Genomic DNA, 19,163 nt, shown 5'->3' with positions numbered 1-19,163 from the left:
CTATCTATCTATATCTATCTCTCTATCATCTATCCTATTATCTACCTATCTTCTATTTATCTATCATCTATCTTATCTACCTATCTTCTATTTATCAATCTGTATTATCCATCTATTTTCTATTTATTTATTTATCTTCTGTTTATCATCTGTCTTATCTATCTTCTACATTAAATTTGAATCCATGAGAGCAGGACTCTATGTTCTCAGTGGCTAGAGTAGTGCCTAGCACACAGTAGATATTCAAAAATGTTTGTTGTAGAGTGAATGACTTTTATTGGTCTGCCCAGCATGGAGTCCTGGAAGTATCAATGAATTCAGAAAGAAAGTAACATAAAACTTTTAATCCTCTGTGCTCCAGTTTTCTATCATAATGCATAGATCCTGCTATGGTCTGAATGTTTGTGTCCTTCCAAAATTCCTATGTTGAAACCCTTATCCCCAGGATGATGGTATTAGGAGGTGGGGCTTTGGGAGGTGAGGAGGTCATGAGGGAGGAGCCTCATGAATGGGATTAGTGCCCTTATAAAAGGACCCCAGAGAGCTCCCTCACCTCTTCCACCATGTGAGGACACAGAGAGAAGGAGCTGTCTATGAACCAGGAAGCAAGTTCTCACCAGACAGTGAATCTGCCATACCCTGATCATGGACTTCCAACCTCCAGAACTGTGAAAAATACATTTCTGTTGTTTAAAAGCCTCCCAGTTTATGGCATTTTGTTATAGCAGCCTGAACAAACTAGCTTTTTCATAATTTTCATCTTTTCTCCTATAGCAAAATTGAGTTCATCCATTATTGAGAATAATACAGTATCAAGTACCAATCTTGTAAGATGTTCATTCTTACCAACCTGTTTTTATCATTATTTTTGAAACCAAGTGTTGATAATTATCAGATGTCAAATAGTTAATATACTTACATAATATTTGACATATAAATATTATAGAAATAATTAATATTTTCTAGATTTTTCCCTATCAAGAAAGAAGAGGAAACTTAGAAATAACATATTTTTGTCCACACAATTACTGTATAGAATCATAACATGAAATAAGCTTACCTCTTTAAATATACTACTTTGCAAATAAAGGCAGGGTCCTATCTGTTCACCATAGCCATTGAAAAGCTGTAAGAGGAATGTAAAAGTGTCTTAAATTCTTAGGGCAACAAAATTGATCAGAACTAAGAAAAGATGATTGAGTTGCTTTAGATTTGCATATTCAATCAACAAGATCATTTTTAATCTTATAAAAGGGTATTTTACAGTAACATCAATCATTGAACATATATACTCAGAAATGCATACAATTAAGAAAAAATCAAACAAACCCAGACCTGACAGAAAGACATAAACATATTGACTGAAGAAAGGCTGGGAGTTAGAGAAACATTTCAAAAGTTGCTAAGTCTTTGAAATGATAGTATTTCAAGGAGGCAAAACTGAAAAGTTGTGTGTTATAAGTGTTTTTTCTTCTTGCCCAAGCATGTACATGGCTTGTACTTTTACCAAACAAGAAATGCTAGAAACCGTAAGACAAGAATACACATGATTTTAGACAGGGCCACTGGACTGAGTTATTAGAGGGCATTGGTCTGCAAAACCAGATACAGTGTAGACTCAGTCATTGCCTAAATTGCATTGGAAAATATGCCAAGTTTATGAGTTCCTAACATTAAATCCTTCAAGTAGATATTTCTTTTTCTTTCCCTTCCTTGCAGATAGGAATGACACCCAAGGAGTTTTGACACAGGTTATCACTCCTTACATAAAACTATGATCTATATCAATAAAGTAAGAATAAACATTTAAATCTATCCATCTGTAAGGTATGAACATTGGTCTTCAAGCTCAGGAAGGCAGAGGCTGGAAGATGCAATCCAACTACTGTCCACGTTTCCACGTATCTGTTGTCATTCTTGGATATGCACAACTAAAATAATTACAGTAGCATTATTTTTCCTTCCACATATACTTTGTTATTGTTGTTTCTCTTTAATATCTCCAAAAGTACCTACTTAGTAACCACAGCCATATGCCCTACATACATGAGAACACCTTGGACATGTCACATCAAAAGCCACAACAGATATTGCTGGTTTTTTCAACTAAAGGATTATAAATACCTGGAGGATTACCTGGATGATCTAATTAGCATCATCTGGTCATAATCTCATGATCAATACAAACTGACTGCATTTGAATACCAATGTTTTCATTTCAAAATGCTAAAATTTAGAATATAGTCGAACCAAACATTGCTTAACATCCTTTGCTAGCTGTTTCTTTTGAATTTCATTTTTTTGCTTGTTTCAGTAACAGTGCTGAAATTAGGTGGTATAAGAAAAAGAAACTTAATTGCTATTATAATTTGAAAAATGTTGGAAACGTTTAGTGCTATATTTTCGAAAGAGGATTTTATCTCATTGAACTAGATGGTCAAGACACATTTATTCTTTGGAAACAAATCCTGTAATCTCTGCCCAATTGGGTTCAATTGTCCACTGGAAGGATCTTGTCGAAATCTGTGTCCTGTGAGATAATTGGTTCAGCCACCACAATGGCCAGTCTCCTTGAAACTGGGTAGGAAAAACATCCTGCTGGAATGGAGTTTTCTGTGGGAAACAAAGCTGACTCCACGTGCTCTCCAAGAGGCAAAATGCAGGCAGAGGAAGAGGAGATGAATCAAAAATAAAAAAGGGAGATTATAAGAAAAATCATAAAGCTACATGCTGCTAGATCTTCTTCTTTTTCCCCCTCACTTTCCTGGGGCCATACAATATGCTTTTCTTAAGACAAGTATAAATAAATCCACGGTGCTGAAAGAAAGAGCCTGAAAAAGAGAGATGATTACTATCCATTTGTTTTTACTGGTTTTCCATTTGTTTTCCCTTCTAAACTTGCTGCTATTACACCAGAGCATGATGTACCCTCTACCCTCCCTAAACAAGGTACATGATAAGAGTCATTATTTGATAAAGTCGATTTTGGATATGTTTACACCATTTCATCAACAATTTTATGCTGAATCACATGAACTTGCCAATATTCACCCATGACAGTTTTGTATATTGTTCAACATAATATATCTCTACAAGTTAGCTGCATTAATTCAGAGAAATAAATGACTATTCTTAATAAATGAACTAGGAGACTCAGGGCACAAATGAACTAGGAGACTCAGGGCACCTGTGTTTGCTTAGTGCCATGGCTGAGTCACACTTAAGGTTCCTTTTCCCTTGTGGTATGCGTCATAAATTTCTTCTGTATCTCCTCTACTTCTGTACATGGAGGATTATAATTATACCCAAGCCTTTGGAAGTAGTAGATGTGTTCAGGTGACTACTTCACTATTCACAATGAAACATGAATGGAAATGATGTGTTTTGCATGTGCTGAAGTATTTAATCACCTTTACTGGTCTCTCCAGCCATCTCCTCCCATGATGCCTTATGTTGAGATGATGATCTGCTATAAGGGCAGAGCAGGTCTCTCTGCCAACCACATTGGATGCCAGCTTAAGCAAGAAATAAATCTTTGTTGTTTTAAGCCAATGAAATTTTTGAGTGGTTAGATACTATAATTAACCCAGTTTATTCTCACTAAAAAAAGATCTCTGGGGGAAAAATATGATGGCAGGCAATACTCAATAATGCTTGCTGTTGATGATAAGAGTAGAGTCAACATTTGCCAACTTAAAATTTAGAGGGCGTGAATGGCCTTTCCAAAACCTCTGACCCCAGGAATTCCCACTCACTAGAAATCCTGTTTAGAAACATCTTTTCTGGGGAAGTTATCAAAACTCCTGACATTATGAATTCTCAAGTAGTTAAACCCTTCCTTTGCTTAACATTTGGTTAGGATAAATTTCATTAAGTCAAACCCTGGTAGGGTAGGGTGAAAGTCTTTGGAATAGCACACAGTTTTGGTTTTGTCTGAGCAATAGGGAATTGTAGAAACATCTTGAGCATTAATGAACTCTCCTAATATCACTAGTAATTAATAATAAATGGCACTCAGAAGTGACAATCCAAAGTCAATATATGGAAATGTCATCTTTTTGGAGTGAAGCTATTTTGACAAGCTAAATTCCGATAATATTAAACACAGCTGTCACTTCAGCATATGTGGTAATGACTCAGTTAGGTAAAATTAGGATCATGACCACTGGGAAAAATTAAAAAACAGACATGACAGAAAGAGGAAAGAGTGGATTTCAGTAGAAAAAAGAAGAAAATGTGAATTTATACAGAGCATTTACTCTAATGTTTTTTTCCTCCCCAAGGGGAGAAAAAAGTCCTTTCAAGCACTGTATTTATAGGTACAATTATAAATGTAGCCTAATCCTCTTTTCAATTTTAAGAAACCTAGTAGACCAAGTCTCTGACAACAAACACAATAGAAATAAGCCCACGCTGCACAGTTTTGGGTAAGATAAAACCTTTTTGCACAAGACATCCAGAAATGAACAACATAAGCTTTGCTCCTATTTCTAGCTACTCTTTTTAAGCAAGCTGTGGATTTTGCAATCAACTTTTGCTCAAGTCTCTCTTTTGTGATAATAAAGCCTATGACAGCATTTGTTTTCCAGCTCTGTGTTGTCTCAACCTAATTTGAAATTAAAATAATTGTTATTAAAATGGAGCAAAAGAAAAAAATGGCATGAGATGAATTAGAATTGTTTAGTATGGACAACGAACCTGGCTTTCATTTTCAAGAAATATGATTTTGCACAAAGAAAATTATTTGCTTCTTGAAAGAGAAATAATAGTTGGAAATGCTTGATTATTCATGTCACATTTAGACAGAAAAATTTTGGTCATTTAAAATTATTGTTCATGAAAATGAAACAATTCCATAACCTAGGAGAGAGAGACAGCATATATGATACTTTAAAGAAAGTCAATATTATGATGCAGGCAGAACTTGTCTTCTCTATCATCCCCCTTCATTTTGCTCCCCAGTGGCTGTGCCTTAGGTTCTGTCCCTAAATAGCTCAGGGGTTCCCAAAAGCCATGCTTTCATGCCCTGGAATCTTCCCTTTTCTTTGCTTCATTCACAGGTCCCATTGGGGGCTTGCCTCTACTAGGATGAAGATTAGAAATTGCTGCTCTAACAAATACTCACTCTGCTGATGTTAGGGTACTAAGGCCTCTCCCCAGTAGAATTTGCCAGGAGTCAGATTTCTGAGGCTTATTTTATTTTATGTAGAGATTGAGTCTTGCTCTGTTATCCAGGCTGGAGTTCAGTGGTATGATCATCGCTCAATGCAGCCTCCAACTCCTGAGCCCAGGCAATCCTCCCACCTCAGCCTCCTGAGTAGCTACGACTACAGATGCATGCCACCACATCTGGCTAGTTTTTATTTTTTGTGTAGATGGGGTTTTGCCATGTTGACTAGGCTGGTCTTGAACTCCTGGCCTCAAGTGATTCTCCTGCCTTGGCCTCCCAAAGTGCTGGGATTACAGGCATGAGCCACCATGCTGGGCCTCAGAATTTTCAGACTTAATACAAATTCTACCTTGTCATAAGGAACTCTAGCCCCACTGGGAGAGTGATATCTCTGGAGAGTGATATTCCACCTGTCTTCTTCCCTGGACTTGAAAGGGGACTTTTGTGAGCAGGGGAGCAGTGGAAAAGTCCTCAAGAAAGGTGTCTTCCTTGACTTAAAGGAATTTATCTGGGGGCTTGGGCCCTGCTCTGTGTCACCCTAAAAGTAGAGAGAGGAATCAAGAGATAAGGAATTAGAGGAAGACTGGAGTACAAGGGCCATGGCCAATAGCATATTCTTTGGAGTGTTGCTTTTGCATTCTAGTCAGTGTGGGTGGGTACCACATAAGGCCAGTATAGGAGGCCTTTGCATACCTGACACCTTGCAAACAGGTATGCAAAATGCCTGCACCTTTAGCGCCCTGAAGCTGTCTTGTGTTGCACGCACGTGATCTGCTCATGCTTAGAAGTAATTACTAAGTGCTTTTGCTTAGCCAATATGGGCACAGCATATTAACTCCAACTCACTTCAAGGCAAAGTTTATCACCATCACCTGCCTCCTCCATCTTGCTTAGTTTACTTAAAATACCACGAGTTTGTTGGTCGGCTTCACAAGACAAGCTCTCTTTCCGAAGTCCTCGCAGTCAGCTCTCCTCCTTGGTGTCTATAAAGGAGAATGCTGCTTCTTTTTATAGAAATAATTTCCCTGAGAATCTGATAAAGGTCAAGCATGATTCTGCAAAACAGCACGGTAACAAAATTATTATCACCTGGTGGTTTTTTTCTTTCAGATATACATTAATCAGTACATTAAGCAGTTGGAATTTAACCTTAATAAAGACAAAATATAAAGTCTATTTGAGATCATAGACTTTGAGGTCAAATGTATTTTGATAGCTGTGAATATGCTTGAAATCTGAAGTGACTTAAGTTGTGGCTGGTTTCAAAAGCTCTTGTAACATTAGCAAACCCTAACCCTGGAATCTGTCTTTAAACTCACACATCAGTCCTCACTAAAGGGCCTGAGGTTGTGTCTACATGGAATAATGCCAATATGACTTCATTCCAAGGGAAATGGCTGACTCACCTTGTCTTGTCAGTAGTCACTTAATAGGAAGGACAGAACAAAATCAGCCTGGTTACATAGGACCCTGAAATTCACATTTATAATTATGCAAATTCATCTATTGTTGACAGAAAATGCAACATATTGATTGTTGCTGTTGAACTTTGCATTTGAATACTTGCAAACCCTTTCAACTAATTGATTTGCGTATCCTATAATCTGACATCAGAGAATAACTCAAGTACAAATTATCCCCACTTCTCAAGAAAAGTGCACTGCTATATAATTGAAGCCATTTCAGGTCTTTTGCAAACCTGTTATGAAGTAGTGAGATTTTTTTTTTGTTTTTTTTTTTTGAGACGGAGTCTGGCTCTGTCACCCCGGCTGGAGTGCTGTGGCTGGATCTCAGCTCACTGCAAGCTCCGCCTCCCGGGTTCCCGCCATTCTCCTGCCTCAGCCTCCTGAGTAGCTGGGACTACAGGCGCTCGCCACCTCGCCAGGCTAGTCTTTTGTATTTTTTAGTAGAGACGGGGTTTCACCGTGTTAGCCAGGATGGTCTCGATCTCCTGACCTCGTGATCCGCCCGTCTCGGCCTCCCAAAGTGCTGGGATTACAGGCCTGAGCCACCGCGCCTGGCTGAAGCAGTGAGTTTTAGTCTACTTTTATTTATTGCTGGGACCAGCTCTTCTCTTTAAGTGCCTCTCTGTGACCCCGACATGAAAAGGGTCAATTTGCAAGAACAAAATGTACACGTACCTGCAGTGTGTGTGTGTGTGTGTGTGTGTGCGCGCGCGTGTGTGTGTGTGGTGGGGATGAACATTGGCTACTCTCTTTAATGAGAATGGAAACTAAGCTTTAGACGCAGTTTTATGGGTCCCTAGAATTGATCAAAAGCATCCATAGGGAGTGAAGGGGACTGAACCAGTAACAGTGCCTTCCTATATGTTATGGGCTGAGTTGTGTCACCCCCTAACCCTCACCACCGAATAATATTTATATGTTGAAACCCTAACTCTCAAGACCTCAGAATGTGACCTTATTTGGAGATAGGGTCTTTAAAGAGGTAATTGAATTAAAATGAGGTCATTAGGGTGGGCCCTGATCCAATACAACTGGTGTTTTTATAAGAGGAGATGAGGACACAATCGCACACAGAGGACAATCCTGTGAGGTCACTGGAGGATACGGCATCTACAAGCCAAGGAGAGAGGACTCAGGGGGAACCAGCCCTGCCCACACGTTGATCTCAGACTTCCAGCTTCCAGGACTGTGAGAGAATAAATCTATTTGGTTTATAAGCCACCAGTCTATGGTATTCTGTTAAAGCAGCCTGAAATGGACTAAGACATCTCACAAGAAGAGACAAGGACACAGACACACACACAGGGACGACCCTGTGAGGACACAGGGAGGAGATGGCATCTACAAGGCAAGGAGAGGGGCCTCAGGGGGAACCAGCCCTGCCCACACCTTGATATCCAACTTGCAGCCTCCAGGACTGTGAGAGAATACATTTCTGTTGTTTAAGCTGCCCAGTCTGTGGTCCTTTGTTATAATAGTGAGAGCAAACTAATACACTAGAAAAGGACACTGTGTTGGGGGCAAGGGTTGACAAGGGAGAAGAGTGTGTCTGGGTGTAGCTGTCTTTCAAAGTCGGATCAAGAGACCTAACTCACACCTGCCCTTGTTGACACAAGGATGTGGACTATAGGTAATTACAAAATGATACCGTCAGGCCTGGCAGTAAATAGTATTATGGTTGCCCAGAGATTTCCATGCCCCAGTCTCCAGAACCTGTGCAGTTGTTACATCCCACAGCCAAAGGGAATTTGCAGATGTGATTAAACTTGCAGGCTTTAAAATAGGGAGATTATCCTGGTTTATCTGAATGAGCCCAGTTTAATCACTCAATCCCTTTAACGTCTAAGAAGAGTCTGTTTGAGAGATGCAGCAGAAGAATAAAAGAAAGAAACGTGTGCATCATTGCTGGTTCTGAGACGTAGCTGGCTACATGCATGCAAGGTCTTAAAGATGACTCTAGGAGCAGAGGTCAGTCCCCACTAACAGCCAGAAGGACAAACAGGGACCTTAGTCCTACTTCAATGAACCAGATTGTGCCAACAACCCTAATGAGCCTGGAAATGGATTTTTCCCAGAGCCCCCACATAAGATCCCAGCCCAACTGACACCTTGATTTCACCATTGTGAGACTTTAAGTAGAGAACTTCATGGAGCCACCAGGAATTCTGACCTACAGAATGGAGAATGAATAAATGGGTATTATTTTAAGTGCTGAACTGTGAAAATTTGTTACAGCAGCAATAGAAAACTAATACAGGTGTATTTTACCACTGTTTTGGGTCTCTACCTGATAACCTCAAATGATTTTGACCCTGACTCTACAAAGTATGGTCTGTGGACTAGCAACCTAGGCATCACCTGGGAGCTGGTTAGAAATGCAGATGCTCACATCCCACCCTAGACTTCTTGCATCAGAATCTGCATTTGGATAAGATGCCCAGGTAATTGGTGTACACACCCAACAGCTACCTCTATTCATTCAGAGATCCAGGCAGGATGAGGTACTATCTTTTTTATTTAGCAACATCATGAGAGGTTTGTAAAATTATTTAGATGAAATAAAGAAGATCTACAAATGGCCAACAAATATGTGAAAAAATGTTCAACATCACTAATCATCAGGGAAATGCAAATCATAGTCACAATGAGGTACCATCTCACTCCAGTTAGGATGGCTATTATCAAAAGGACAAAAATCAACAAATGCTGGTGAGGATGTGCAGAAAAAGGAACGCTTATACACGGTTAGAGAGAATGTAAATTAGTATCTCCACTATGGAAAACAGAATGGAGGTTCTTCAAAAAACTACATACAGAACTATTATATGATCCAGCAATCCCACTACTGGGTATTTGTCCAAAGGGAAGGAAAGGAAATCAGTATATGGAAGAAACATCTGCAACCCTGTGTTTATTAGCTGTTCACAATAGCCAACAGCAGAGGAAGGGATAAATAAAATGCACCATATGCACACACAGACTACTATTCAGCCATAAAAACAATGAAATCTTGTCATAAGCACCTCCATGGGTGGAACAAGGAGCACGTTATCTTAAGTGAAATAATTCTGAAACAGAAAGTTAACTACTTCATGTTCTCACTCATATGTGAAAGCTAAAAAAGATGCCGATCTCATAGACTTGAAAAGTACAACAGAGGATACTAGATGCCGGGAAGGGAAGTGGGAAGGGAGGGATAGGGAGAGATTTGTTCAAGGGTACAAAATTAGAGCTAGATAAGAGGAGTAGTTCTAGTGTTCTCTATCTGTGTAGGATGACTATAGTTAACAATAATATATTGTGTTGTTTCAAATAGCTGGAAGGAGGATACTAAATGTTCCCAACACAAAGAAATGATCAATATTTGAAATGATGGATGTGCTAATCACCCTGATCTGATTACTATACATTATATGTATCAAAACATTACGTATCCCATTAATATGTATGATTATTATATATCAATTAAAAAATGAAACTTTTTGGGACAAATCTCTTAGCTCTACTACAGAGTATATAATTTTTCATAATCTTTATCCATTTGAAACTTTTTAAATATATACCATTTTCATGATCTGTTTTGTTGATGGTAAAGAGTCTGTTAATGCAATATTGACAGGGAAATTCCTGGGAGCCAAAGTGACTTTAACCGGAATCTTGGCATTTTCCATTCCAAACTCTTTTCTCTATTAATGCTATTCCGGGCAGAGCGGGCCAGCCGCTGTTCTGTAGAAGTTGGACCAAGATCAGAAGCTAGGGAGTATTAGAAATTTATAAAACTGCCTTAAAATCCTCTTTCATCCTGCAAACCTCTCCTCTTCTTGAGTCTCTAACGCTGTACCTTCTGTCAGCTGCTAGCGTCTATGATCCTCTGAATCCAGCCATTCCTTCCTCTCTTATTTTGCCAATGCTTTAAGCCTTAACTGATACACTTCCCTTTGATAACTGCTCTGGGGAATTTGTGGGCCAGTTAATAGCCAATCCTCCATTTCTCTAATCTGGGGTCTCTCATCCTCATAAAACTCTTTATGATGCATTCCCACCCAGATCCTTGGTTTGTTTGTTTGTTTGTTTGTTTGTTTGTTTGTTTAAAGACGGAGTCTCGCTCTGTCACCCTGGCTGGAGTGCAGTGGCGTGATCTTGGCTCACTGCAACCTCTGCCTTCCGGGTTCCAGCAATTCTGTCTCAGTCTCCTGAGTAGCTGGGACTACAGTACAGGCGCATGCCACCACACCTGGCTAATTTTTTGTATTTTAGCAGAGACGGGGTTTCACCCTGTTGCCCAGGCTGGTCGCGAACTCCTGAGCTCAGGCAATCCACCCACCTCAGCCTCCCAAAGTGCTAGGATTGCAGGTGTGAGCCATCGCCTCCCAGCCTCTCAGCCCTATTTTTATCCTACACAAGGTAATATCAGGATGAATATCTCCACACTTACATTTTATTTTTGTTTCCATTCACTAGAATGCTAAGTAGGCAGTTTACCTATCAACTAGTTGTTAAAGCACCTGGATTGTAAAAGATTAAGCAGAAATACTGTCATGGTCTTGCTTCTCAAGAGATAACATATTCCTAATTACAAGTTTCTAGAGTCAAACTCTGATAGATATCTGAAAAAAAGCAAATTGACTGCAGCTCAAAGAGTAAGTCTGGTGACTAATCCAGGTGGATTTGGGAGTCACTGACTGAACAAAAACTGCCGCTAATAGCTTGAGGATATTCATTTTATATGAAATTATCATATGACTTTAGTGTAAACTGCCTGCTGATTTTTTTTATAGTAAACCTATTGAGTGTTGCTTAAATCTTCACATCTATAAAAATAGCTATCAGGAGTTATTAAACTCCTACTATGATGAAGACAGCCGTGCTGTGGTGCAGTTCATGTTCTGTGTATGATGATTTAAATACATGAACAAGTACACAGGAGGTAGTTTGTTTAAAACTACAATGATGCATTTAATAAAGACTATTACTGAAATATGTGCTTTTCAGTGGTCACAGATGGAAGGGACAGTCACTGGGGAAATGTAAATTATACCAAAATAAAAAATACAAATATGCCTAACTTCTATTCCTCAATGCACACCACTGAAGAAGTGATGCAGCCAATTAGAGAGTTGGAAAAAGTACAACATATGTCCAATGAAAGACTGAATATATGAAGAACTTCTATAAGTCAATATAAAAAAAATGTAGACAACCCGATAGAAAGATGGGATGGAATAGGCCCTTTAAAAAGTGACTATTTAGAAAACCAATGAACATATTCAAAGCTTCTCAAACCTGTCAGCCATCAGGGATATGCAAATTGAAACAACCATGTGATACCACTACACAACCTTCAGAATTTGCTAAAATGAAGAAGGCAAACAACATCAAATCTTGATGAAGATGTGGAACGATTGGAAATTTCATACATGTTGGGTGAAAGTCTAAATTGGTCATTTTGGAAAACTGTTGGGCAGTATTGAAATATTGTAGAATGTATTCATATTTTATGGGCCAACATTTCCAATCCTAAAAATCTACATCTGTTCACCATCAGCATGGAAAACAGTGTTTTGAGCAGCACTGTTTATAATCATCTCAAGTAGGACTCACGCCCTAACCACCATAAAAGTTGAGCCGTCTCTTTCAGCCATAGACTGAATAAGAAAACACTGAAGAAGTCTTGAATTTTAAAAAAAAAGTTTTTTGGACTAGATATTGAAGCATGAGTTGAATTTCATCCTTGATTTGGTCTGAGTTTGCTTCTGCTCAAGTTAGCATGGTGCACATTTCTTTACCTTAACATGCCTCCAAGCACCCTGCATTTACCTGTATTTCTGGTCATTCATTGGTGTTATTTCCTGGTGCTCACCCAGTGCCCAGCACAGAATACATGCCTATGGAACTACATATGTACTTATCAACCAGCAAGAAACAAATACATAAAATGATTTCTCAGACAGTGGAAGCATTTCCTGGTATTTTTTCCTTTGGGGTTTACTCAAAGGTTCGTTTCAAAATGTTTCAAGGAGATTTTATTACAAGAGAGAGTATCTGTTATGTGACGTCTCTAACACTTATGTCGGCTAACGATTTGGTTACTGAGAAAAGATGAATGGATTTTGAGAATGAGCCTTGAAGTTCTTTCATCTCCTATTAAAAGATATTGCTAACTTGTGGTTGGGCATGCTGTCTCATGCCTGTAATCCTAGCACTTTGGGAGGTTGAGGTGGGCAGATCACTTGAGGTGAGGAGTTTGAGACCAGCCTGGCCAACTTTATGAAACCCCGTCTCTACTAAAATGACAAAAGTAACCAGGTGTGGTGACACATGCCTGTAGTCCCAGCTACTCAGAAGGCTGAGGCCTGAAAATTGCTTGAACCCAGGAGGCAGAGGTTGCAGTGAGTTGAGATCAGGACACTGCACTCCAGCCTGGGCAACAGAACGGGACTTTGTCACATAAACACACACACACACACACACACACACACACACACACACAAAGACATTGCTAAATTGTGGTAAGAGACACCCCAGATAGTGAAGTCCTTGTCTGTTGTCTCTGACTTCTGTTTACTTCTAACAGGACCAGGGAAGGACCCTCATCTCTGAAAACTTCTGTTATGCTCCACAGTCTGGTAAGAAAACCAGCCCTCTGAAGAGGAGGGGATGATACTGATTATTGTTTATTTAATAGTAATGCTGTAATATTAATAATAAGAATCTTGAACTGTCTCCTCTAGAGATGTGTAATTCATAACCCTAGCATAAAATTGTCATTTTAAAAAAGAATCTTGGCATGAAATCTTTGAATTTAATAGGAGGGTATTATCACAAACAAAGGGAATGATAATATACTCCTTGTAACTGACTGGGCCCTTATCCTTGAACTTCTAAGTCTCTTCACCCATCCTCTTCTGTGATATGATAGGTAGAGTCCATTGTCTTCCAACCTTGAAAATGTATTTCAAGAGGTCACATGAAAGGGAAAACTCTTTGTTATTCTCTTTTTCTACTCTGAATAGAAAGCACACACAAGCTTAACCTGGAGCCCAGGAGGGCAGAGAGAAGCCTGTTTTTTTTTTGTTGTTGTTTCTGGGCTTCTTGAGTTGATGTGTGACCCAGGGCGTACGAATAAATCCTTGTGATTCAATTACTTTATGTGCATAAAGAAGAAACTGCAATAAAGATTCTGAATCCATTTTGGATGTTTTACTGCAAACAGCATTCAAACCCACAACTCCCCTTCCCCTTCTGTCACCACAGCCAGGTAAGTAATAAGAATGCCTGGGGGTTGAGGGGGTGAAACTATGCAAGCTACAGATTGTGTTCAAGAAGGCTCCCTGCAACCTCATGCCTTAACCACCATGAAAGCTGAGTCATCTCCTTTCTCTGTGTCCGAAGCCATCTTTGTACTAGCTTGGGAGTCTTCCTTGCTCTTCCCAGAAAGCCCCACTATGTCATAAGCCTTTTCATACATTCTTTATGCATGTAATGTCATCAGTCTTGACCTCTAAAGCAAAGTTTGGATGTGTGCGTGTTTGGAGGGAGGGGCCATCCCACCTCTGTGGAATGACTACAGTGGGTATTAGGTCCCAGCCCTGAGCAATACCATAAAGAGCCACTATCATTTTGCAGAACAAGCAGAACTTTACCCCTTGGAGCAAAATAGTGCACTCACTCATCGATATTTGAATGACTGGCTTTTTAATATACTTTCTAAGAGCAATATATTTTATTTACTGCTGTGTCCATAGATGCCTTCTACATGGAATTTTCTTTTATCTCCACAGCCCAAAGTGATTCTCTTTGCTATAAACTGCCATAGCATTTTGATTGTCACTCTCTTACACAACTTATTACATTATTCCTTTTACTACAGTTATACCACGGTACTCACAAAATGAGTACATTGCAGAGCTTTGGAGGCAGGGTTGCCTGGTCATCATGGGACAGTGCCTTATACAATCTGTGTTCCCTGAATATATAAATGAATCCATTTTGAGTGCCAATAGCAAAGACAGGATAAAAGCACAATGCCATTTATTATGTGCCAGGTATCTACATGCACACATTTAAGAGAGTCAGAGAAGCTTCCCTTTGCTCTGCCACTTTCCAATAAAACTGGTGTACAAAACATGTTGATTTTGGTTCACTAACCCTGGACAAATGTGCCTTGAATATGGTTTAACCATGTGTCATATAAAAATAATTACAAGACTTGCTTTTATTTTTACATAGTATGTGTAGACCAGCTTGCCAAGCTCATTGCATGTAATCATTCAATGCCTCTGATGGTGACACTATAAGGTATACCCTATTTTATCCCCATTGTACATATGTGAAAACTGAGGATCCATGAAGCTAAGGAGCCTGTTGAAGATAAATGTTGGTAAGCTGGGATGCCAGGCATATGAACCCATGTGTTACGGCTTTAGAATTTATGGACAGTTGCTGTGGCTATAGTACTCTGCTGTATATGAGTTGTGGCAGGCAGACCCTAATTCCCTTCTCTTGAGCATAGGCCAGACCTGAGACTTGCTTCTAACCAGTAGAATACAGCAGAAGAGATGTGATGCTTCCTTTGTGATTATGTTACATAAGGTTGTAACTTTCATATTGCTGGGTGCTCCTCTCCCTCACTGGCACTGGAGAAATCAGCTGCCATATGTCAGAGGCCCACATGGCAGGGAAGGGAGGGCCATCTTTGGCCAACAGCCAGCAAGAAACTGAGGCCTTCAGCCCTTCAGTTCACAAGGAATTGAATTCTACCAACTATCGGGGGAAACCCCACCCCCAATGTTTAACGTGGGTTCTTTTCTATTTCCCTAAGCATCTCAGCTGGTTTGAGAAATAAAGGGAAAGAGTACAAAAGAGAGAAATTTTAAAGCTGGGTGTCCGGGGGAGACATCACGTGTCAGCAGGTTCCGTGATGCTCCCTGAGCTGTAAAACCAGCAAGTTTTTATTAGCGATTTTTAAAGGGGAGGGAGTGTACGAATAGGGTGTGGGTCACAGAGATCACATGCTTCACAAGGTAATAAAATATCACGAAGCAAGTGGAGGCAGGGTAAGATCACAGGACTACAGGATGGGGCGAAATTAAAATTGCTAATGAAGTTTTGGGCACGCATTGTCATTGATAGTATCTTATCAGGAGACAGAGTTTGAGAGCAGACAACCTGTCTGACCAAAATTTATTAGGCAGGAATTTCCTTGTCCTGATAAGCCTGGGAGCACCACAGGAGACCGGGGCTTATTTCATCCCTTTGGCTTAGACCGTAAAAGAAAGCTGCCTCCAAGGGGGCTGTTCATAGACCCACCCTCAGGGGCGCATTCTCTTTCTTAGGGATGTTTCTTGCTGAGAAAAAGAATTTAGCAATATTTCTCCTATTTGCTTTTGAAAGAAGATAAATATGGCTCTGTTCTGTCTGGCTCACTGGCAGTCAGAGTTTCAGGTTACCTCCCTTGTTCCCTGAACATTGCTGTTATCCTGTTCTTTTTTCAAGGTGCCCAGATTTCATATTGTTCAAACACACATGCTCTACAAACAATTTGTGCAGTTAACGCAATCATCACAGGGTCCTGAGGTGACATACATCCTCCTCAGCTTATGAAGATGACGGGATTAAGAGATTAAAGTAAAGACAGGCATAGGAAATCACAAGGGTATTGATTGGGGAAGTGATAAGTGTCCATGAAATCTTCACAATTTATGTTTAGAGATTGCAGTAAAGACAGGCGTAAGAAATTATAAAAGTATTAATTTGGGGAACTAATAAATGTCCATGAAATCTTCACAATTTATGTTCTTCTGCTATGGCTTCAGCCAGTCCCTCCGTTCGGGGTCCCTGACTTCCTGCAACAGCCAACAATGATGCAGGCTTGGAAGTGGATCCTTCTCCAGTTGAGCCACAGATAAGACCACAGTGCTGGCTAACACTTCAATTGCTGATTGCAGTCTTGTGAGACTCTGAAGCAGAAAATCTACACAAGCCATACCCAGATTCCTGATCTACAGAAACCATGAGATAATAAATGTGGGCTGGTTTAAACGACTAAGTTCATGGTAATTTGTTACACACATATAGATAAGTAATGCAGGTGGGTTAGTATGATTAGAGAGGGAAGGCCAGAGAACAGCTTGATTCTCAGAACCTTTTATCACTGGCAGCTTTATTAATAATCATTTTTCTTTTCTCTCCCTTCTCAACTCATCTTAGAGTCATGCTTCCTAAATGACCCCAATCATAAGAATAACCTGGAGTGCTTGTGAAGTGTACAGAATTCCTACCTTTACGACTCATTGACTTGGTGGGGGAGGAGCCAAGGAGTCTAGAATTTCACCAAGACTTTCATGACATTCTTTTGCTCAGGCAAAGTTGAGAAGCACTGTCGTATAGCTAGGGAGTGAATCTTGACCCTGGTTACATTTTAGACTCCCATAGAGTCTGAGGTGCATTGTCTGAGATGAAGCCTGGGGACTGGGATTTTTCTTTCTTTCTTTTTTTAAAATACTCCCCATGTGATTTTAACATGCAGCCAAATTTAAGAACTACTGATATTCAGCAAACCCAAGCAAGCTGATAGCAAATGTCAAGTACTCCGTCAAGTAAGCATGCTAGTTATATAATGGGGAAGAGGGATAGAAGCCATTAATGTTTTAAGAGATATGGGCTTTCCCACAAGACTGACCTACTCCAAGCAAGATTGTCAGCTCACCTTTTTATGTTAAAGTGATTTATTCTAAAATGTTCCAAAAAGCACATGTAATTGCAGGATGTTTGAGTATAAGATGTTTTTTGAGTATCAAAGTGAATAAAAGCTGCCAGTGAATAAAATGGCAGAATTTGGTTTATAATATCTAGATTCTTCTAGAAACTTGGGTGGGGGATGTAAAGTGTACATATCCTGATGAGGTTGACTATCTAATTTGTGGGGCCCAGTATAAAATGAAAACGTAGTGCCCCTTATTCAAAAGACAGCCCAAAGTGCCATTAAAGGAAAAATAAGTATAAAGCATTTACCTGTCTTCTGCAGTCTCTCACTTGGCTTGTCATGGTGTTTTGTATTTGCTATTTAATGTTGTTCTGAGAAAAGGAAAATTAAAATTTTAAATTATTAGCATATTACCATTCACCTTTATATGATGTAATACCAGCTTTATATGCAAATAGAAGAGCATTTAACTTGTGGACAGAATCACTAAAATTACCTAATTTATGCTTCATGGTGCGTACATACATATGTATTTTGTTCTTACCAGAACAGTGGAAACACTACACAAAACTAAATCAACTGTTTTTATTTTGCTCCTTTCTATGTGCACATTGTACCTCACTATGATTAATTACTGTTAAGGAAGGACTTAATGGAAAAGGAATTACAGGCTTCCCTTCTTAGTCTTTTATTCTATGTCATCATTTTTCATCCTAAGGAGTTGGCTCATGCAGGGTAATAACCCAGGATTTTTTCATTTTGCATGTTTCTCAGAATGCCTGTGCCTTCTTTCTGAATTTGAAGGAAGTTGTAGTTTCAAGGGAAAGCATGGCCTCGCTCGGCTGTTAGCTTACTTACTTGTAGGTGTCCCATGCTTACGCTGTCCTCCTTCCGAGTCTCGCTGATCTCCCATGCACTGTGGGTTTACCAGAAGTCTGTGCTCATGGGCCACTGCATATGCCATCCATGAACAGGCAGTAAGTAAAACTGCCTTTGCAAAAATTGTTACAGTTATTGGGACCTGAGTTTGGAGAATACCATGTTGGGTAGAGAGAAAGGTATAAATGATGTGCTCATCAAATCATAAGTGAAATCGTAAGTTTTGATTTCTGCCTGTTCCTCCTTTGTCAAATAATTCTGAAATCAATTCCTAAATTGACATCCATGTAGCACCCCAACATTATGACATACAAGGTATGTTTCTTACAGGCTACGTTGGATGTATCTCTTTTGAGGTTCTCTCAAAGGCTTGGAGAAGGGGTAGACATAAATATTGCTCATCTGTCCTATCCCCTTAGCTTCAGTCCATCTCACCAGAAGGGACAAGTTACTGAGCCAAAGAATGGGCTGATTTTTAGGGAGAGGACATCTCAATGTAGGTTGGTAGAGTTAAAAGAAATATTTTCTTTTCCTCTTACCCAATTAAAATTTGAAAGATAGGCTTAGTACTTAGCACAAGTGAATTCACTTTGGAAAGCAGCACAAGTGAATTCACTTTGGAAAACAGCACAAGTGAATTCACTTTGGAAAACAGCACAAGTGAATTCACTTTGGAAAACAGCACAAGTGAATTCACTTTGGAAAACGTGAAGGCACTTTGAGCAACAGCAGTGGACTGTGCTGCCCTTGTAAGATATGTGTTGACTTACCAGGACCACCGTACCTAAGAGGGCAGGCCCAAATTGCCCTTACATTTTTATTTGGAACATTTCCTTTAGAAAACTTGTAACTTTTTTCCTGGTATCTTTGAAATATACCTAAATCATTTTGAAAGCTCAAAAAGACTCTTTCCAGCCTTAGGAACCAGCAATGTTTTCCTTAA

At 39.6% G+C, this 19,163-nt stretch overlaps 1 protein-coding gene across 2 annotated transcripts in view; it reads left to right on the top strand.

Annotated features, from left to right (window-relative positions):
• LOC105478088 (steroid sulfatase) overlaps nt 1–19,163 on the top strand; it is a 428,088-nt gene that overhangs the window by 272,681 nt on the left and 136,244 nt on the right. Inside the window, exon 11 of one of the 2 annotated variants that reach the window (XM_071089045.1) lies at nt 13,211–13,262. In XM_071089045.1, coding sequence (XP_070945146.1) covers nt 13,211–13,236 — 26 coding nt within the window. In that variant the 3' untranslated portion in view covers nt 13,237–13,262. Of the gene's footprint in view, nt 1–13,210; nt 13,435–19,163 lie in introns of those variants that run through there. The other variant, XM_011735064.3, reaches the window with a different exon arrangement.

The sequence above is a fragment of the Macaca nemestrina genome, chromosome X, assembly GCF_043159975.1.
Source record: "Macaca nemestrina isolate mMacNem1 chromosome X, mMacNem.hap1, whole genome shotgun sequence".
Classification (NCBI taxonomy): domain Eukaryota; kingdom Metazoa; phylum Chordata; class Mammalia; order Primates; family Cercopithecidae; genus Macaca; species Macaca nemestrina.
Note: the sequence above shows the minus strand (reverse complement) of the source record. Positions and strands in the feature narration are given on the sequence as shown.